The sequence below is a fragment of the Crinia signifera genome, chromosome 6, assembly GCF_055691185.1.
Source record: "Crinia signifera chromosome 6, ASM5569118v1, whole genome shotgun sequence".
NCBI lineage: Eukaryota > Metazoa > Chordata > Amphibia > Anura > Myobatrachidae > Crinia > Crinia signifera.
In genome coordinates, this window is record NC_139222.1 from 167,960,391 (window position 1) to 167,977,522 (window position 17,132).

General features: G+C 43.1%; 1 protein-coding gene across 1 annotated transcript in view; it reads right to left on the reverse strand.

Moving 5' to 3' along the window:
- Nucleotides 1–361: 361 nt before the first annotated feature.
- The window catches only part of NUP85 (nucleoporin 85), a 56,979-nt gene continuing 40,208 nt past the window's right edge, over nucleotides 362–17,132 (reverse strand). The window contains exons 9-19 of the mRNA XM_083148035.1: nucleotides 16,443–16,565; nucleotides 15,975–16,106; nucleotides 5,794–5,900; nucleotides 5,524–5,607; nucleotides 4,542–4,607; nucleotides 2,564–2,715; nucleotides 2,258–2,375; nucleotides 1,770–1,870; nucleotides 1,524–1,675; nucleotides 665–769; nucleotides 362–522 (exon numbers count right to left, since the gene is read on the reverse strand). Coding sequence (XP_083004161.1) covers nucleotides 424–522; nucleotides 665–769; nucleotides 1,524–1,675; nucleotides 1,770–1,870; nucleotides 2,258–2,375; nucleotides 2,564–2,715; nucleotides 4,542–4,607; nucleotides 5,524–5,607; nucleotides 5,794–5,900; nucleotides 15,975–16,106; nucleotides 16,443–16,565 — 1,239 coding nt within the window. The 3' untranslated portion in view covers nucleotides 362–423. The remainder of the gene's footprint in view (nucleotides 523–664; nucleotides 770–1,523; nucleotides 1,676–1,769; nucleotides 1,871–2,257; nucleotides 2,376–2,563; nucleotides 2,716–4,541; nucleotides 4,608–5,523; nucleotides 5,608–5,793; nucleotides 5,901–15,974; nucleotides 16,107–16,442; nucleotides 16,566–17,132) is intronic.

Sequence of the window (17,132 nt, forward strand, 5' to 3'; positions counted from 1 at the left end):
GAAACATTCCTCAGAGCAGACCAGCAGGATCACGCACTACTGCAAACAAACAATCTGCTCCGTAGATATTGGCAGTGCTCATAGCAGGAATGTCCTCAACCCAAACACCTTTTTACAGATTGGGGTAGCCAGACATCTCACCTGTTGCACTTGTACTCAAGGACAAGGGAGTCATAGTTGTTTCTTTTAAACTTCATGATGGTCCAAAGGCATATCTGTTACTGTATTTGTTGGGGCACAAGAATGTCAAGATGGTATCATTATCCTCCAAATAGATTCATAGAAATGGATAGGTATTAATATCCCTTAATGATTACTATTCTGGTCATTTTAATTAATGCATGTTATTCAAGAGACTAGAAACTGGAAAAAAGAAATTTATTTGAAAAACTCTATACAAGACATTTTATACATTCCCTCCATTTATGCTTGAAGTGTTCCTTCTTTTACTATGGCACGTGCCAGATTTCGTGCGAGAGCTAGGCGTAGCATGTCAACTTTGGTTTTTTCGAGGCTTTTATCCTGTGTGAAAGAAAACCACCACATAATTACCAAAATATCACTCTCCCCTAGTCATAATGCCAAAAGACTACACATGTACAAAATATAAATTGCTCTGCATAATCTAGTCTAGTGATGCCAATGTCTGCCTAATGTGATATACCTGGGAGCTCTGGCTCACATCTGAGACCATGGGTTCTTGCTTCGCTTCCATCCTGTCCTCCAAGCAGCGCATTAGCTGGTATGTCTGCTCAGCTGAAAAGATTACCTACCAAAGGCAGATCTCTTGTTAGTAAAATACATGGTATAACAACGTGTGTTTTCTAGCTAGTATGTATCCAGTAGTGATCTATATTCATATACTCCCTACCAATACACTTAACAGAAATGCTGATTTAGTTAGTTGTTCTCAGGAGGTGGTCACACAAAGTGCTGTTAACAGCCCTTTCCAGCACTAATGACGCCATTAAGAGGGGGACGTCTGCTAGCACCAGGAAGAACATTACAGTTGCAAGAGCATCCTTAGGGTGCCCATACACGGTGCAATGGTGCTGTGCGATGCACGCTCCCGTGGACATCATATCTAGTACAAAAAGCACGGTGCTGTAGCACATTGCATAGCATCTAGTACAAAAAGCATACAATCTAGTACTAAAAGCACAGAGTTCATTGCACCGTGTATAGGCACTTTTAGGATGTTTTGGCTGAAAGGTGCCTTTCTAGGCACCCAGCTAGGTAGATGCAGGGACCATGGGGGCAGCATGTAGCTGCTCACAGAGTCCTGCACACCCCTAGTTACAGGCCGGGTGACACTGAGTCTTCTTGGGCAGAACAAATCTGCAGAGGTCAGGACATTTATCTTGTACGAATGGTTGACATTATGAAAAGGATTCTATATCACAGTCCTACATTTCTCTGGTGTGAGACAGCATTTCCCATATCATGTTAATATTATCAGAAATGTGCGTAATATCTTTAGAATGCAAATGTGAAATGAAATGTGTTCTCTCTGCATGCCATACCTGTTGTTGCCCAAGCAGAGGCAGTGCATCCAGCAGCAAGGTAAGCCAGAAGGAGCAGGGAGCAATCCGAGCCGTCATGAGTAAGAGTAATAAGGCACTAGCTTCCTCAAACTGCTGCTCACTGTACAGCCTGTGAAACTCCCTGTATTTTCCTGGAAATAAATGAATAGCCAACATTTCAGTAGTACTATAAATGGGGGAGGAACAAGTTAAGCAGACTCTGTATCCATTTAATAGTAAACTAACCTAGGAAAGTCAGACGATCACTAAGCAACATAGCCGGACCAAGATTGTCAATGAGGTCTAAATCTGAGAATTTCCCTCGCTCACAGTAGTCCTTCAGGAACCTGTACAAGTAACACAAGTAATGCAATCATATCTGCAGAAATAAATTGTGGCCACATTTTTCAGATCTCCTCTTATGTGCAGACTATCAATTCACTAAGCAGTGGTAATCTCACCAAGGTGCTTCATGGCCAATTCTTTCCTAAAGAATAGGTTGCACTGCCAAGAATGTCTTTCTGGCATAGGAAATAGCCACCAGTGTCTCTATTCGACTTAAAAACACCTATATATATATATGTATGTTATGGCCTGAGCATTTTCCTAGTCTACTTATATGGTAACTATAGCTCTATTCATGGTCAGAACGTAAAAATGCTCCTCTGTGACACTGAAATGATACACACACACAGTTACAACATTTCCATTCTTATGTTTAAGACTATTCTCACTGGTCTGATATGAGTGTTGCAAATGCGGCATCCTTGGCTCGAATGCTCCACGATAACGCTGACCCCAATCGACTGTTGCGCAAAGCTTGCATTGCCATCGTTTTACAGATACTGCGAACTGGAAATGAGAAAAAAAACAAACATTAATAGCCTCATTTAACAACAAGCAAAACCTATTTACATATAGGCACCAGGCTACAAGATCTGCCAGCATGGCAATGGGCGACACATAGGTACTCTAGTCCACCTTGGATGAGAGATCCGTAACACCACAACCAGAGTAGCACAGAAATTCTCTCAACACACCTTGCTCAGTCATCTGCCTCTCCTCACAGATCCGCAATGCCTTCAGAGCTTTCTTTTCCGTGGTCAGAGGGATCCTTTCCATGAGTAGTTCAAGGTAGACTCGACCAGATTCAGGACAGTAATCCAAGTAATCAACACCTAGCTGCCAGAGGCTGCAAGAAATATATTGCTCTTCATATATAGCTTCGTTTTGCCTATGTGGATATCCGTTATATCACATAACACATTTTAAAACCGGAGGTCTCCACCCAAAAGTGGTTAGAGACTTTGTGGGAAAAGCAGACTGATCAGTCGTTCACAAATAACCAATAGAAAGCATGAAACTCTGGATGAAGGGTAATACAATGGGATTTTTGTAAATCCTTTTCTATTAGTCCGTCAAAAATAAACTTTGAGCAGTACTGTGGGGTATAGTGTGTGTTGTAGGAGCTTAAGCACATTTAAACCTGGCTACCCCCGCTGACACCGCCACACAGGGGGAAACCCGCTCAGTGCTTTCCCCCCAGCAATGACAGCGGTCATCGCTGGGCATAATCGCCCAGTGTACAGTATATGGACCTTAAGTACAAAACCTACATTTAACCCTTTAAATGCCAACATTTCTGTAAGAAATGTGCAAAATATCCGCTAAAAATACGAGCGTAAATTCAAATAAAAAATGTTGTGTAAATAAATATATTTCCTATATAAAAAGGTACACATTACAGGTCATTGAGATGAAGAAAAGGTTTGCTTGTCAATTTCCACACCTATTTTGACAAATTCACTTGGCAATCAAAAGGTTAGGCTTATAATACCGGCTGAAATAGGTTCAGGTCACATAATATACTGAGATACATACATGCTGTCTGCCTGAAGAATGGGCATTGTGTCCCAGAATATTTGCAAAGGCACCCAGTGTAATATAATTCTCAAACCTTAGTGAACACTAGGATTTTTTTGCTGCCTACAGGGGGCACCCCCACCCCCTTCCAGAATTAGATGCAGCAGCAGGGGGCACCTGCATGTATCAGTGTCACATGGGATGGCACGCAGAGTAAGCAAGGTGGCACACAGGGCAAGGTGTAATAGTGGCACACATGGCAAGGCTGGTGATGATGTATAGCACATAAGCTATCGGGTCTCACTAGAAGAACAGTAACGGAACATGAATGGTAACTGCAACCTTCCCCCCCACCACCACCAGCCTGCGGCTATACTCTTCCAGCCGCATACCGCCCCCCTCCCCTGACAGACCGCTCAACTCCTTATGCTGTGACTGAGCAGCTGTCAGTGCTTCATGACCCTCGTCTTGTCCCCTACCGCTCTCAGTTTGTCAACACAGTGAGGGGGCACCGATTAAAGGTAAAAAAAAAAAAAAAAAAAAAAAAGGGGCCAGCACCATTCAAAAAATGACTAGAGGGAACACTATTATTATTTATGTTATTGGTATAAAATGTTTTTTTGCATTAGGATTACAAGGTCTATGATTTATCTGTAGCGCTCCCATTTCCATTTTAACATTTTTAATTGTGTGGAGGTTTAGCACTTCTCCATTTGGGTGAGCAGCAGCCAATACATCATTATTGACACCTTTATCATTTTATATTGGTTTAGTGTGATGTCATGGGTGGTGGGGCATGATCACCGCAGCCAGTGTGGGGGGCGCACAGGGTCCGATGACACAATAAGCTGTGGTGGGTTTCCACAGCAGCTCCCCCAGCATGCAGTCTGCCCGTGTAGTCTCAATAGAATCTTCAGTAATTAAACAAATAATATAAGGCTGGAGACAGCCAAGCTGCATCCAGTCTAAACTCTGTCTGGTGAGGTATAAAGGAGAAGTGCCAAACTCCCCTCTGCACAGTCTATAATCTCCTGTGTTCTCTAATAGGTGGAGAGAATAAAAAAACCTCACTATACTCCATAGTACTGCTTCCTGGATCCGCCAATGGATGATTAAGAGAAAACAGTAGAACATGTGCCATATAAGAGAACATACCTATGATGAGAGAAAAGACCAGATGCATACTCCAGCAGTAGATATTCTCGCATGTTGGAGCCAAAACTGTAGAAATAGACGGGACAGCAATTAGTTAAGGTACAGCATGCACCATAGAATCACATATTTACATGAACTATCTTCCCAAATACCGCATTATATCATGATTACATTTTTTTTAAATGTGTTTTTATTGTCAGATTCAGTTATTTGTTACATTGGGGCAGATTCAGAGCCGCTTCAACCCCTTCCCCGATGATGGGGGGTTTGCACATGTGTATACGTCAATAGGCACATGCACAAACGGTTCTGGTGAGTCTCACACTATCCAGGCCATTCGCTGCAGAGGGGGCGGGCAGGAGGCTGGAGCAGGGGAACGCCCAGCGTTTTATATGCGTCTCTATACAAATGCTGGGCGTTCCCTGGACATTCCCGTGGAACATCACCACCCGCCCCCTTTTCGCAATATGCAGTGGAAAGAAGATTCCTTTCTGAAGGGGAGAGAAATCATTTGATTGTTGGTGACCATCGAATGATCTCTCAACTTTGGGCGCATGCGAGGGGATGGGGCGTTCGGCACTGACCTGTTCGATAGTCTGCGAGTATACGCAGCCTAGCAAACAGGTTTGAATCCGATCTATTATTTGTTGTAGAACAAATCCTGTGGATTTACGTTATTAACAGCATACCTCCCAACATGACCCTCTCCAGGAGGACACAATGCTCTGCTCCTGCACTTCCCTGGTATGGTGGTGGTGAAGCACCTTTCTTATCAATGAACCTGTACACCACAGATGAAGGTAATCATGCATTAAGAACTAAGTCCAGGAGCAGAGCATTGCGTCCCTTCCAGAAAGGGTCATGTTGGGCGGTATGGGACAGGATATCACATTATATACCAAAATGAAAAAAAAAAATGGAAATCATGGTTATCTTTTATTATGAGAGAAAAACGGTCTTCATGCAACTCCATATGGCTTACTATAAATTGTGGGACTGGAAGAGCTGGCAGTGATCCAGCAGGTCAGTGAGATGTGCCACAAACCACCAGTTGTGGGAAACAATGCTGTGGGAACAGGGTAAAAGTTAGATTACAGGCAATATGTAAAAGAAAAAATGCAATAAAATATGGAATAATATAGAGGTCACATCAGTGCGCAATATAGAAAATAGCATAATCAATATTTATGTAATATAGGCAGGAATATTATGGCCAGGTGACCAGGAGAAATAAGTGTGGTTTTTTTATTACCTAAATTCCTTTATGACTTGGTGAATGTCTAGTTCAAATGCAGCGAGCAGGATATTGTCTAGTGGCTCTGAGGTGCTTTCACCAGTGGTAAAGATGTCCAGGCAGGACTGAGGAGGAAAGCAGACAAAGGCTGTAAATCTCAACACTGCACAGACAGGTATGTTACTGCTTTTTCCCAGTTGTGCTCTGGAAGATTCAAGCAGTGTCTATATATTCCAATGCAGCCTGCAAATTGAATGCTTTAGCTTCTGGGCTACTTTCCAATAACAATCACGGTTTAATCTACATGGCATCTTCTCTTTACAAGACCATCCATCAATCAGGCAGAGACGTTTACATAATAGTGATGTGAATGCAAGACCTGTCCTGCACATGCGCAAGATGGGTCCTGCATGTGCGCAGTTTGCCAAACATTAGGAAATTGCGCAGGGGATTGCTTATGCCGAATGACAGCCTATGTCTAATGCATGACTCATAGTATACTGGATGTTATCGTCACACATAGGAAGGTATTCAATGCGGCCGGCGAGGGGGTTAAACAGCGAGGATTGCAGAAAACCAGCGATCCTCGCTGTTTAACCCCTGCGCCGGCCGCTCGCTCTATTCAACGTTCTGGGGAAATCCTCGCCGTCACAGGACAGCGAGGATTCCCCAAAACAGCAAGACCCACGGCTAATGCAGAAAACTCGCTGTATTTAGCCGCAACTCTCGCTGCTTCTGGAGCCGCATGCGCCAATTCCCCCTCGTTTAAAAAATTGGAGCGAAGGGGAATTGGCGTGGGGGGGGGGGGGGGGGGGATACTGACAGGGTGAGTGGTGACAGCAAGCAGGAAGTCCTGCTCCCTGTCGCCGCTCACCCACAGCATTGAATACCTGCCATAGAGGTCTTATCAGCATATTGATCCCAGAAGAGATTTGTTCCCCTGTATAACTGAAGACATCCTGTCAAATGAATAGGCAAGTTAAGCTTACTTAATTGTGCAAAAGGCAATATTAACCCCTTCATGACAGAGCCAGTTTGTGCCTTCATGACAGAGCCTTTTTTTTCAAATCTGACATGTCTCACTTAAGTGGGGATAACTTTTTTTTGCTTTTACTTATCCCAGTGATTTTGAGATTGTTTTCTCGTGACACATTGTACTTCAAGTTAGTGGTAAATTTTGGTCGATACAGTCTGTGTTTTTTTGTGAAAAATACCAAAATATCGTGAAAAAATGGAAAATTTAGCAATATGCAAAATGTCAAATTTTCTGCTTGTGAGACAAATAATCATACCACTCAAAATAGTTAATAACTAACATAGACCATATGTCTACTTTATGTTGCCATCATTATTTCAACCCCCTTTTCATTTTTTTGGACACTAGGAGGCTTCAAATATGACTAGCAAATTCTCAAATTTTCAAGAAAATTTCAAACACTGATTTTTTTAGGGACCAGTTCAGTTCTGATGTGACTTTGAGGGACTTGTATGTGAGACACCCCCATAAATGATGCCATTTCAAAAACTGCACCCCTCACAGTATTCAAAACAGCATTTTGGAAGTTTGTTAACCCTTTAGGTGTTTCACAGGAATTAAAACAAAGTGTAGGTGAAATTTCAAAATTTCTTTTTTTTTGCAGAGTTTCAATTTTAATACATTTTTCTAACAAATACAGTAGATTTTACTAGAGAAATGTGACTAAAAATTGATTCCCCCAATTCTTGTGTTTTCAAAAATATCCTATATGTGGCCCTAGTGTGCACGATGACCAAACCACAGGCTTCATAATAGAAGGAGCACCTACTTGATTTTGGAGCCTCCTTTTTATGAGATTTTTTTTTAGGCACCATGTAGGTTTCTAGGCACCATAAGTGCTAAAAGTTAGGAACTTTCCCCACAAGTCACCCCATTTTGCAATCTACACCCCTCAGGGAATTCATCTAGGGGTATAGTGTACATTTCAAACCCCCAGGGGTTTCACCAATTTTGGTACAACTGGGATGTGAAAATGGAAAATTACATTTTTTTACACAAACATGCAGTTCTGGCTCAAAATTTTTCATTTTCACAAGGAATGAAGGAGACAAAGCACCCCAATATCTGTGCCCCAATTTCTCCCGAGTACGGCAATGCCTCAAATGTGACCAAAAAATACCAGTGGGGCGCATAGCAGGACTCAGAAGGGAAGGAGTGATTTTTGGATTTGGCAGCACAGATTTTGGTGGAATGAATGGTGGGTGCCATGTTGCATTAGCAAGACTCCCAAAGCACCAATACAGTGGAACCCCCCCACAAGTCACCCCATTTTGCAAAGTACACCCCTCAGGGAATTCATCTAGGGGTATAGTGTACATTTCAAACCCCCAGGGGTTTCACCAATTTTGATACAACTGGGATGTGAAAATGGAAAATTACATTTTTTTACACAAACATGCAGTTCTGGCTCAAAATTTTTCATTTTCACAAGGAATGAAGGAGACAAAGCACCCCAAAATCTGTGCCCCAATTTCTCCCGAGTACGGCAATGCCTCACATGTGACCAAAAAATACCAGTTGGGCGCATGGCAGGACTCAGAAGGGAAGGAGTGATTTTTGGATTTGGCAGCACAGATTTTGGTGGAATGAATGGTGGGTGCTATGTTGCACCAATACAGTGGAACCCCCCCACAAGTCACCCCATTTTGCAAAGTACACCCCTCAGGGAATTCATCTAGGGGTATAGTGTACATTTCAAACCCCCAGGGGTTTCACCAATTTTGGTACAACTGGGATGTGAAAATGGAAAATTACATTTTTTTACACAAACATGCAGTTCTGGCTCAAAATTTTTCATTTTCACAAGGAATGAAGGAGACAAAGCACCCCAAAATCTGTGCCCCAATTTCTCCCGAGTACGGCAATGCCTCACATGTGACCAAAAAATACCAGTGGGGCGCATGGCAGGACTCAGAAGGGAAGGAGTGATTTTTGGATTTGGCAGCACAGATTTTGGTGGAATGAATGGTGGGTGCCATGTTGCATTAGCAAGACTCCCAAAGCACCAATACAGTGGAACCCCCCCACAAGTCACCCCATTTTGCAAAGTACACCCCTCAGGGAATTCATCTAGGGGTATAGTGTACATTTCAAACCCCCAGGGGTTTCACCAATTTTGATACAACTGGGCAGTGAAAATGAAAAATTACATTTTTTTACACAAAAATGCAGTTCTGGCTCAAAATTTTTCATTTTCACAAGGAATGAAGGAGACAAAGCACCCCAAAATCTGTGCCCCAATTTCTCCCGAGTACGGCAATGCCTCACATGTGACCAAAAAATACCAGTTGGGCGCATGGCAGGACTCAGAAGGGAAGGAGTGATTTTTGGATTTGGCAGCACAGATTTTGGTGGAATGAATGGTGGGTGCTATGTTGCACCAATACAGTGGAACCCCCCCACAAGTCACCCCATTTTGCAAAGTACACCCCTCAGGGAATTCATCTAGGGGTATAGTGTACATTTCAAACCCCCAGGGGTTTCACCAATTTTGGTACAACTGGGATGTGAAAATGGAAAATTACATTTTTTTACACAAACATGCAGTTCTGGCTCAAAATTTTTCATTTTCACAAGGAATGAAGGAGACAAAGCACCCCAAAATCTGTGCCCCAATTTCTCCCGAGTACGGCAATGCCTCACATGTGACCAAAAAATACCAGTTGGGCGCATGGCAGGACTCAGAAGGGAAGGAGTGATTTTTGGATTTGGCAGCACAGATTTTGGTGGAATGAATGGTGGGTGCCATGTTGCATTAGCAAGACTCCCAAAGCACCAATACAGTGGAACCCCCCCACAAGTCACCCCATTTTGCAAAGTACACCCCTCAGGGAATTCATCTAGGGGTATAGTGTACATTTCAAACCCCCAGGGGTTTCACCAATTTTGATACAACTGGGATGTGAAAATGGAAAATTACATTTTTTTACACAAAAATGCAGTTCTGGCTCAAAATTTTTCATTTTCACAAGGAATGAAGGAGACAAAGCACCCCAAAATATGTGCCCCAATTTCTCCCGAGTACGGCAATGCCTCACATGTGACCAAAAAATACCAGTTGGGCGCATGGCAGGACTCAGAACGGAAGGAGTGATTTTTGGATTTGGCAGCACAGATTTTGGTGGAATGAATGGTGGGTGCCATGTTGCATTAGCAAGACTCCCAAAGCACCAATACAGTGGAACCCCCCCACAAGTCACCCCATTTTGCAAAGTACACCCCTCAGGGAATTCATCTAGGGGTATAGTGTACATTTCAAACCCCCAGGGGTTTCACCAATTTTGATACAACTGGGATGTGAAAATGGAAAATTACATTTTTTTACACAAAAATGCAGTTCTGGCTCAAAATTTTTCATTTTCACAAGGAATGAAGGAGACAAAGCACCCCAAAATATGTGCCCCAATTTCTCCCGAGTACGGCAATGCCTCACATGTGACCAAAAAATACCAGTTGGGCGCATGGCAGGACTCAGAACGGAAGGAGTGATTTTTGGATTTGGCAGCACAGATTTTGGTGGAATGAATGGTGGGTGCCATGTTGCATTAGCAAGACTCCCAAAGCACCAATACAGTGGAACCCCCCCACAAGTCACCCCATTTTGCAAAGTACACCCCTCAGGGAATTCATCTAGGGGTATAGTGTACATTTCAAACCCCCAGGGGTTTCACCAATTTTGATACAAGTGGGCAGTGAAAATGAAAAATTACATTTTTTTACACAAAAATGCAGTTCTGGCTCAAAATTTTTCATTTTCAGAAGGTATGAAGGAGAAAAAGCACCCCAAAATCTGTGCCCCAATTTCTCCCGAGTACGGCAATGCCTCACATGTGACCAAAAAATACCAGTTGGGTGCATGGCAGGACTCAGAAGGGAAGGAGTGATTTTTGGATTTTGCAGCACAGATTTTGGTGGAATGAATGGTGGGTGCTATGTTGCATTGCCAATACAGTGGAACCCCCCCACAAGTGACCCCATTTTGCAAACTACACCCCTCAGGGAATTCATCTAGGGGTATAGTGTACATTTCAAACCCCCAGGGGTTTCACAAATTTTGATACAAGTGGGCAGTGAAAATGAAAAATTACATTTTTTTACACAAAAATGCAGTTCTGGCTCAAAATTTTTCATTTTCAGAAGGTATGAAGGAGAAAAAGCACCCCAAAATCTGTGCCCCAATTTCTCCCGAGTACGGCAATGCCTCACATGTGACCAAAAAATACCAGTTGGGTGCATGGCAGGACTCAGAAGGGAAGGAGTGATTTTTGGATTTTGCAGCACAGATTTTGGTGGAATGAATGGTGGGTGCTATGTTGCATTGCCAATACAGTGGAACCCCCCCACAAGTGACCCCATTTTGCAAACTACACCCCTCAAGGAATTCATCTAGGGGTATAGTGTACATTTCAAACCCCCAGGGGTTTCACCAATTTTGGTACAACTGGGCTGTGAAAATGAAAAATTACATTTTTTTACACAAAAATGTACTTCTGGCTCAAAATTTTTCATTTTCACAAGGAATGAAGGAGACAAAGCACCCCAAAATCTGTGCCCCCATTTCTCCAGAGTACGGCAATGCCTCACATGTGACCAAAAAATACCAGTTGGGTGCATGGCAGGACTCAGAAGGGAAGGAGTGATTTTTGGATTTTGCAGCTCAGATTCTGGTGGAATGAATGGTGGGTGCTATGTGGCATTAGCAAGACCCCCGATGCACGGTGAAATGATGAACCTAATAATCCATCGATGTGTGGTATATTTTGAAACACTCCTTTATACATAGGCCGGGTTTGTCGGGGCAAGTTTCACAGTGGAAAATAGTTTCCTTTCTTATTCCCTTTTTATAGCAAACTTTGCACCTTTTTTGTGTCCTGCCCTTTCTTGCAGTGGAGGGGATTTCGTTGGGAAAATGCTGCCCTGGTACAATACGGGGGCCAGTACTAGAAGTACTGGGGCCCTCTGCCTGCTGATTCCCAAATGTTAGGCTCTTTATGACTTCCTCTTGAAAGTGCATAAATGTCCCCCTCTGGCCGGTAGAACGGAATAGCACGTAAGCGTTATACAGTGCCATCTGGATGATATACACGGCCAGCTTCTTGTACCAGATATTTGTTTTCCGCAGGGCACTGTACGGCTTCAGTACCTGATCTGAAAGATCCACTCCACCCATGTACTTATTGTAATCTAGGATACAATTTGGTTTTGAGGTGTGGGTACTGGTACCTCGTACAGGGATGGAGGTGGTACTGTCTCCATGAATTGTTGTCAGTATAAGGACATCCCTCTTGTCCTTATATTTGACCAACAACATATTTTCGGTGCATATTCCCCTGCTTTCACCCCTTCTCATTACTTGGGCAATGTGCGTTTTGGGGAGGCCTCTTTGGTTCTTGCGCACAGTACCGCAAGCTGCTGTACCTCTTGAACCAAGGGCCTTAAACAGGGGGATGCTGGTGTAAAAGTTATCCACATAGAGGTGATAACCCTTATCCAGGAAGGGGTGCATTAAATCCCAGACAATTTTTCCACTAACACCTACGAGGGAGGGGGGGCATTCTGGTGGTTCAATTCTTGAATCCTTCCCTTCATATACCCTAAACTTGTGGGTGTACCCTGTGGTGCTTTCACACAGCTTATACATTTTTATCCCATACCTTGCCCTCTTACTGGGAAGGTACTGGCGGAATTTAACCCTTCCTTTAAAATGTATAAGGGACTCGTCGATACTAATACATTTATCAGGGATGTATAGCTCTGCAAATTTGGCACTGAAATGATCAATGACCGGCCTGACTTTGAATAGCCTGTCAAAGGTGGGATCATCTCTGGGTGGGCACTGTGCATTATCGGTGTAATGTATAAATTTATGGATTGCCTCAAAACGAGCCCGGGGCATGGCCATACGGTGAAATGGGGTGCTGTACAGAACATCTGTACTCCAATATTGCCTAATTTGTGGCTTTTTTACTATGCCCATATGTAACACCAGACCCCAAAACGTCATCATCTCTACTGCATCTACAGGGGTCCACCTAGCAAATGATGACGTGGGGTTTTGAGCAATAAACTGCTGGGCATATAAATTAGTTTGGTCCACCATTAAATTTATAAAATCATCAGAGAAAAATAATTTAAAAATGTCAATTTCTCTGAGACCTGTTGAATCAAATTGGATTCCTGGGATGGCCAAAAACTCAGGAACCTGGGGCTCAAAATTGTCTGGTGGTGGGGTCCATACGAGATCAATTATTGGGGGGGGGGGTCTCAGCTGCTCTACGGGGGCGTCTTTGAGGGGGTCCCTCATCATCAGAGGAGGAAGAGGAGCTTAAGACAAATCCTTCAAATTCCCCGCTTGCCTCACTTGCTGTGTCAGAGTCAGAGGCAAGCATGGCATATGCCTCCTCCACCGAATACATTCTCCTGGATGACTGGGACGACATTTGGGATGACATTTGGGATGCCATTTATATTTTTGTGTTACTGGTAGTGAAATGTTTCAACACGTGTATAGTGTAGGGGGGGGTACAAACTTTATTTCAACCCGGGGGGTATGTAGTGTGTATGTATGTAGTGCAGAAAAAAAAAAAAATACAAAAATAAAAAAATTGAAGGGTTCAAAAAAAAAAAAATGGAAGGGGTTAAAAAAAAAAATGGAAGGGGTTAAAAAAAAAAATGGAAGGGGTTAAAAAAAAAAATGGAAGGGGTTAAAAAAAAAAAAAAAATGGAAGGGGTTAAAAAAAAAAAAGGTCCTGCGCCAAAAATTGAGCACAGATGTTGGTCAGTAACGTCCGTCACTGAACAGCGCTCAAAGGCAACAGGAATTTGATTAAAAAATAAATAAAATAGATCAACCCTGTGCCGAAAAAGCTGATCAGTGATGTACGTCACTGATCAGCGCACAGTGGCCACAGGACACACACAAAATCACAGTGTGTGTAAAAAAAAAAAATGTAAAAAAGACCCCACAGCACTCACAAAAAATAAAAAAAGGTGATCAGTGATGCGACACTGATTACCAGTGAGGGGCAGCAGGTGCACAACCTTTGGTGGTACTGACAGGTATATATAAAAAAAAAAACCTCTGCACCCCTAAAAAGTTGCTGATCACCTCAGATATAGTGATCAGCACAAAAGGCGGGGGCAGCAGACACAAAATTTAGCACTCTCTATCACTCTCTGTCACTATCTCTCTCTATCTCTCTATCTCTCACTATCTATCACTCTATGACACTGCAGCAGCAGCACTGACAGGTATATCTATATATAAAAAAAAAACCTGCGCCCCCAAAAAGTTGCTGATCAGTTAATTTATACTGATCAGCACAAAAGGGGGGGCAGCAGTCAGTTATAAAAAAAATATATAGCACAATCTGTCACTATCTCTCTATCTCTCTCTCTCTATCTCTCTCTATCTCTCTCTATCTATCTATAGCTCTATCACACTGCAGCAGCACAAAATATAGCACTAGGCCTCTATCTCTCTCTATCTCTCTCTATCTCTTTCAGTTATATAAAAAATATATAGCACAATCTGTCACTATCTCTCTCTCTATCTCTCTCTCTCTATCTCTCTCTATCTCTCTATCTATAGCTCTATCACACTGCAGCAGCACAAAATATAGCACTAGGCCTCTCTATCTCTCTCTATCTCTCTCTATCTCTCTCTCTCTAACTCTCTCTCTATCTAATAAATCGCAGCAGCACAAGATGTCACAGGATGTCACAAGATGTCACAAGCATAAGCAATCTCAATGATCAGGTAAGTATTTTGGATGGGTTCTGGTCAGTATAGGCGGCAGCTGGGCACGGTGACCGCACTGCACGCTATTCCAGACCGGAATGGCGTCTGCAGTGCAGTCACCGTTAGTTTAAACCCCCCTCCATGGCTGTGATTGGTCCGTCGGTCCGACGAACCAATCACGGCCTTTGGGGGCGGGAGGGGTGAGGTGGGGTGACACCAGTGTCACCCTTACACCCCGCGGTGATTGGTGCTGTACTTTACAGCACCAATCACCTCCGATCCCGTGTCACCGGCGAACGTTATTCGCCGGTGACACAGAAAACGCTGTGAATGGCTGTTCACAATGAACAGCCAATCACAGCGATCGCCGACGGGGGGGCGGCATCGCCGCCCCCCCTGGGCATGCACGGACATGTCTGCTGTCAGGGACAGCAGACATCGTCCCTCTGTCACTGCGTCTCTAGACGCAGTGACAGTTTTAAGCCATGACGTATATATACGTCAACGGTCGGGAAGTACTTCCCGGCCATGACGTATATATACGTCAAATGTCGTGAAGGGGTTAAGAACTGGATCTGGATGATCGTCTACCTAGACATGTGAATATGCAGATACCAGAAGGTTGACATGCACAAGGTCGATATGAACAGAGGTAGCCAGACAAAAAAAAAGGTCAACATGATAAGTGCTCAAATACACATTGACACCATCACACATTTTCTCATGTCGCCTTGTTACAGTTGTAATTTTGGCCAATTTTGGAAGAAAATGTGTGACTGTAATATATGGTCACTAGAACCGATTCTCCTCTAGAAACTACCCAGCCATCAGAAATAGAAATAGAATTGACCCATCTAGTATGCCCTTTTTTCTTTTATCTTTTTGCCAATTCCAACTTGATTTGTTCCTTGTTAGAATATTCTTATAGCTATCCCAGGAATGTACAGGTTTACTCCTAGCTCAATCACCTTTGATGGGAGGCTATTCCACTTGTCCACTACCCTTTCTGTGAAGTAATTTTTCCTCAGAATCTCCCTCCCTCCCTCCAGTCAGTGCATGTCCTCGTGCTCTAATACTTATCTTCCTTTAAAGAATGTCTCTGTCCTGGACCTTGCTAAAACCATTAATATATTTTCAAAATAATATAGTTTCAAAAATTCCCCCATTTCCCTTCTCTGCTCCAAACTATACATATTAAGAACTTGTAGTCTTTATTGTACTGTGGGTCATGCAACAGTTTAGCTGCTCTTCTTTGTTACAGTCTCTAATGTATTTCTATTTTTCTGTAGATATGGCCACCAGAGACTGAACACCGTTTTCTAAAAGTTTCTCAAGATGCTGAGATGTCTGCATTCTGATGTACCAGGTGCAACTGTGACTTGCAGTTTATCTCAGTGAATAGATTGTTGGGTTGTGTATAACCTGAGCATAGGAGTGCATCTCTGTCGGTTTCACCGTTGGGTGTGTGAAGAGCAGTTGTGATACAAGGAAATGATACCAGGTGATCATTAGTTCCTTCTTCTCCAGCAAAGTACCCTCATCTCCGAGCAAAACCTATTTACAATGCAAAAAGAGTCAAATCAACGCTGGCCTTAAGTCAGGTCACATAAAGGCAAACCAGACTCTAAGCAGACTATAGTCTATTAACAAGAGGAATAATGTGTCACATCACACAATATGCCTCTTTAAAACATCACTTATGTACTTGTAATTCCATTAATAAATCATGTAATGTTAAGGGTGACAGAAAAGACTAAATATGACAAAACAAGCACACCAGTACACAGCCCACTCTCACCTTACAGATACAGATATGTCATGTAATATTAAGGGTGACAGAAAAGACTAAATATGACAAAACAAGCACACCAGTACACAGCCCACTCTCACCTTACAGATGGCCTCCATTTGGGGACTGGATGAGAAGGTTCCACTCTGCAAGTGGCGTGCACATTTCTCCTGCCAGCTTTGCCACTTCAACTCAAACTCCGTCAGTGTCTGAGACCCTGCAGACTGCAGCAAATAGACAAAATATAATACCAACACAAACCTAAAAAGGTGCCCACACACGGATAAATATGGGATCTAATCCGATATCTACCAATTTTCCTTAAAATCCAGAACACCCCTGATCATGGCCACACATAGAACCATTGAGTAAATGATCAGAGGGCTTACTCAATGGTTCTGTTTGGCCATGATTAGGGGTGTTCGGGGTCTGCCACTCCCCACCCCTTCCCCCCAGATCGCCACACCCTCGCGCCTGTTTGAGGCAAATAAATGGGCCGCTGACTGGCTGAGAGAGCGGGAGATACCACTGCTACTGCCATGGCCACATAGTTCTTTATGTATACACATGGAAGGATGTGGCCAAATCCAGAATGATGGCACATTCATCTTCTCACCTAAGGGCACCTGCATTGGCTCATCATCGTGCCTACACATGGTAAGTTTTTAAACAGTCAGTCGGAAATGGCCATATCGTTTAAAAAATCTTATAGTGTGTGGGCACCTTTAAAGAAAAGAGAAAATCAGTAAATATGTTTACAAACTAAATGCTTCCATATTTTTGTATGTGAA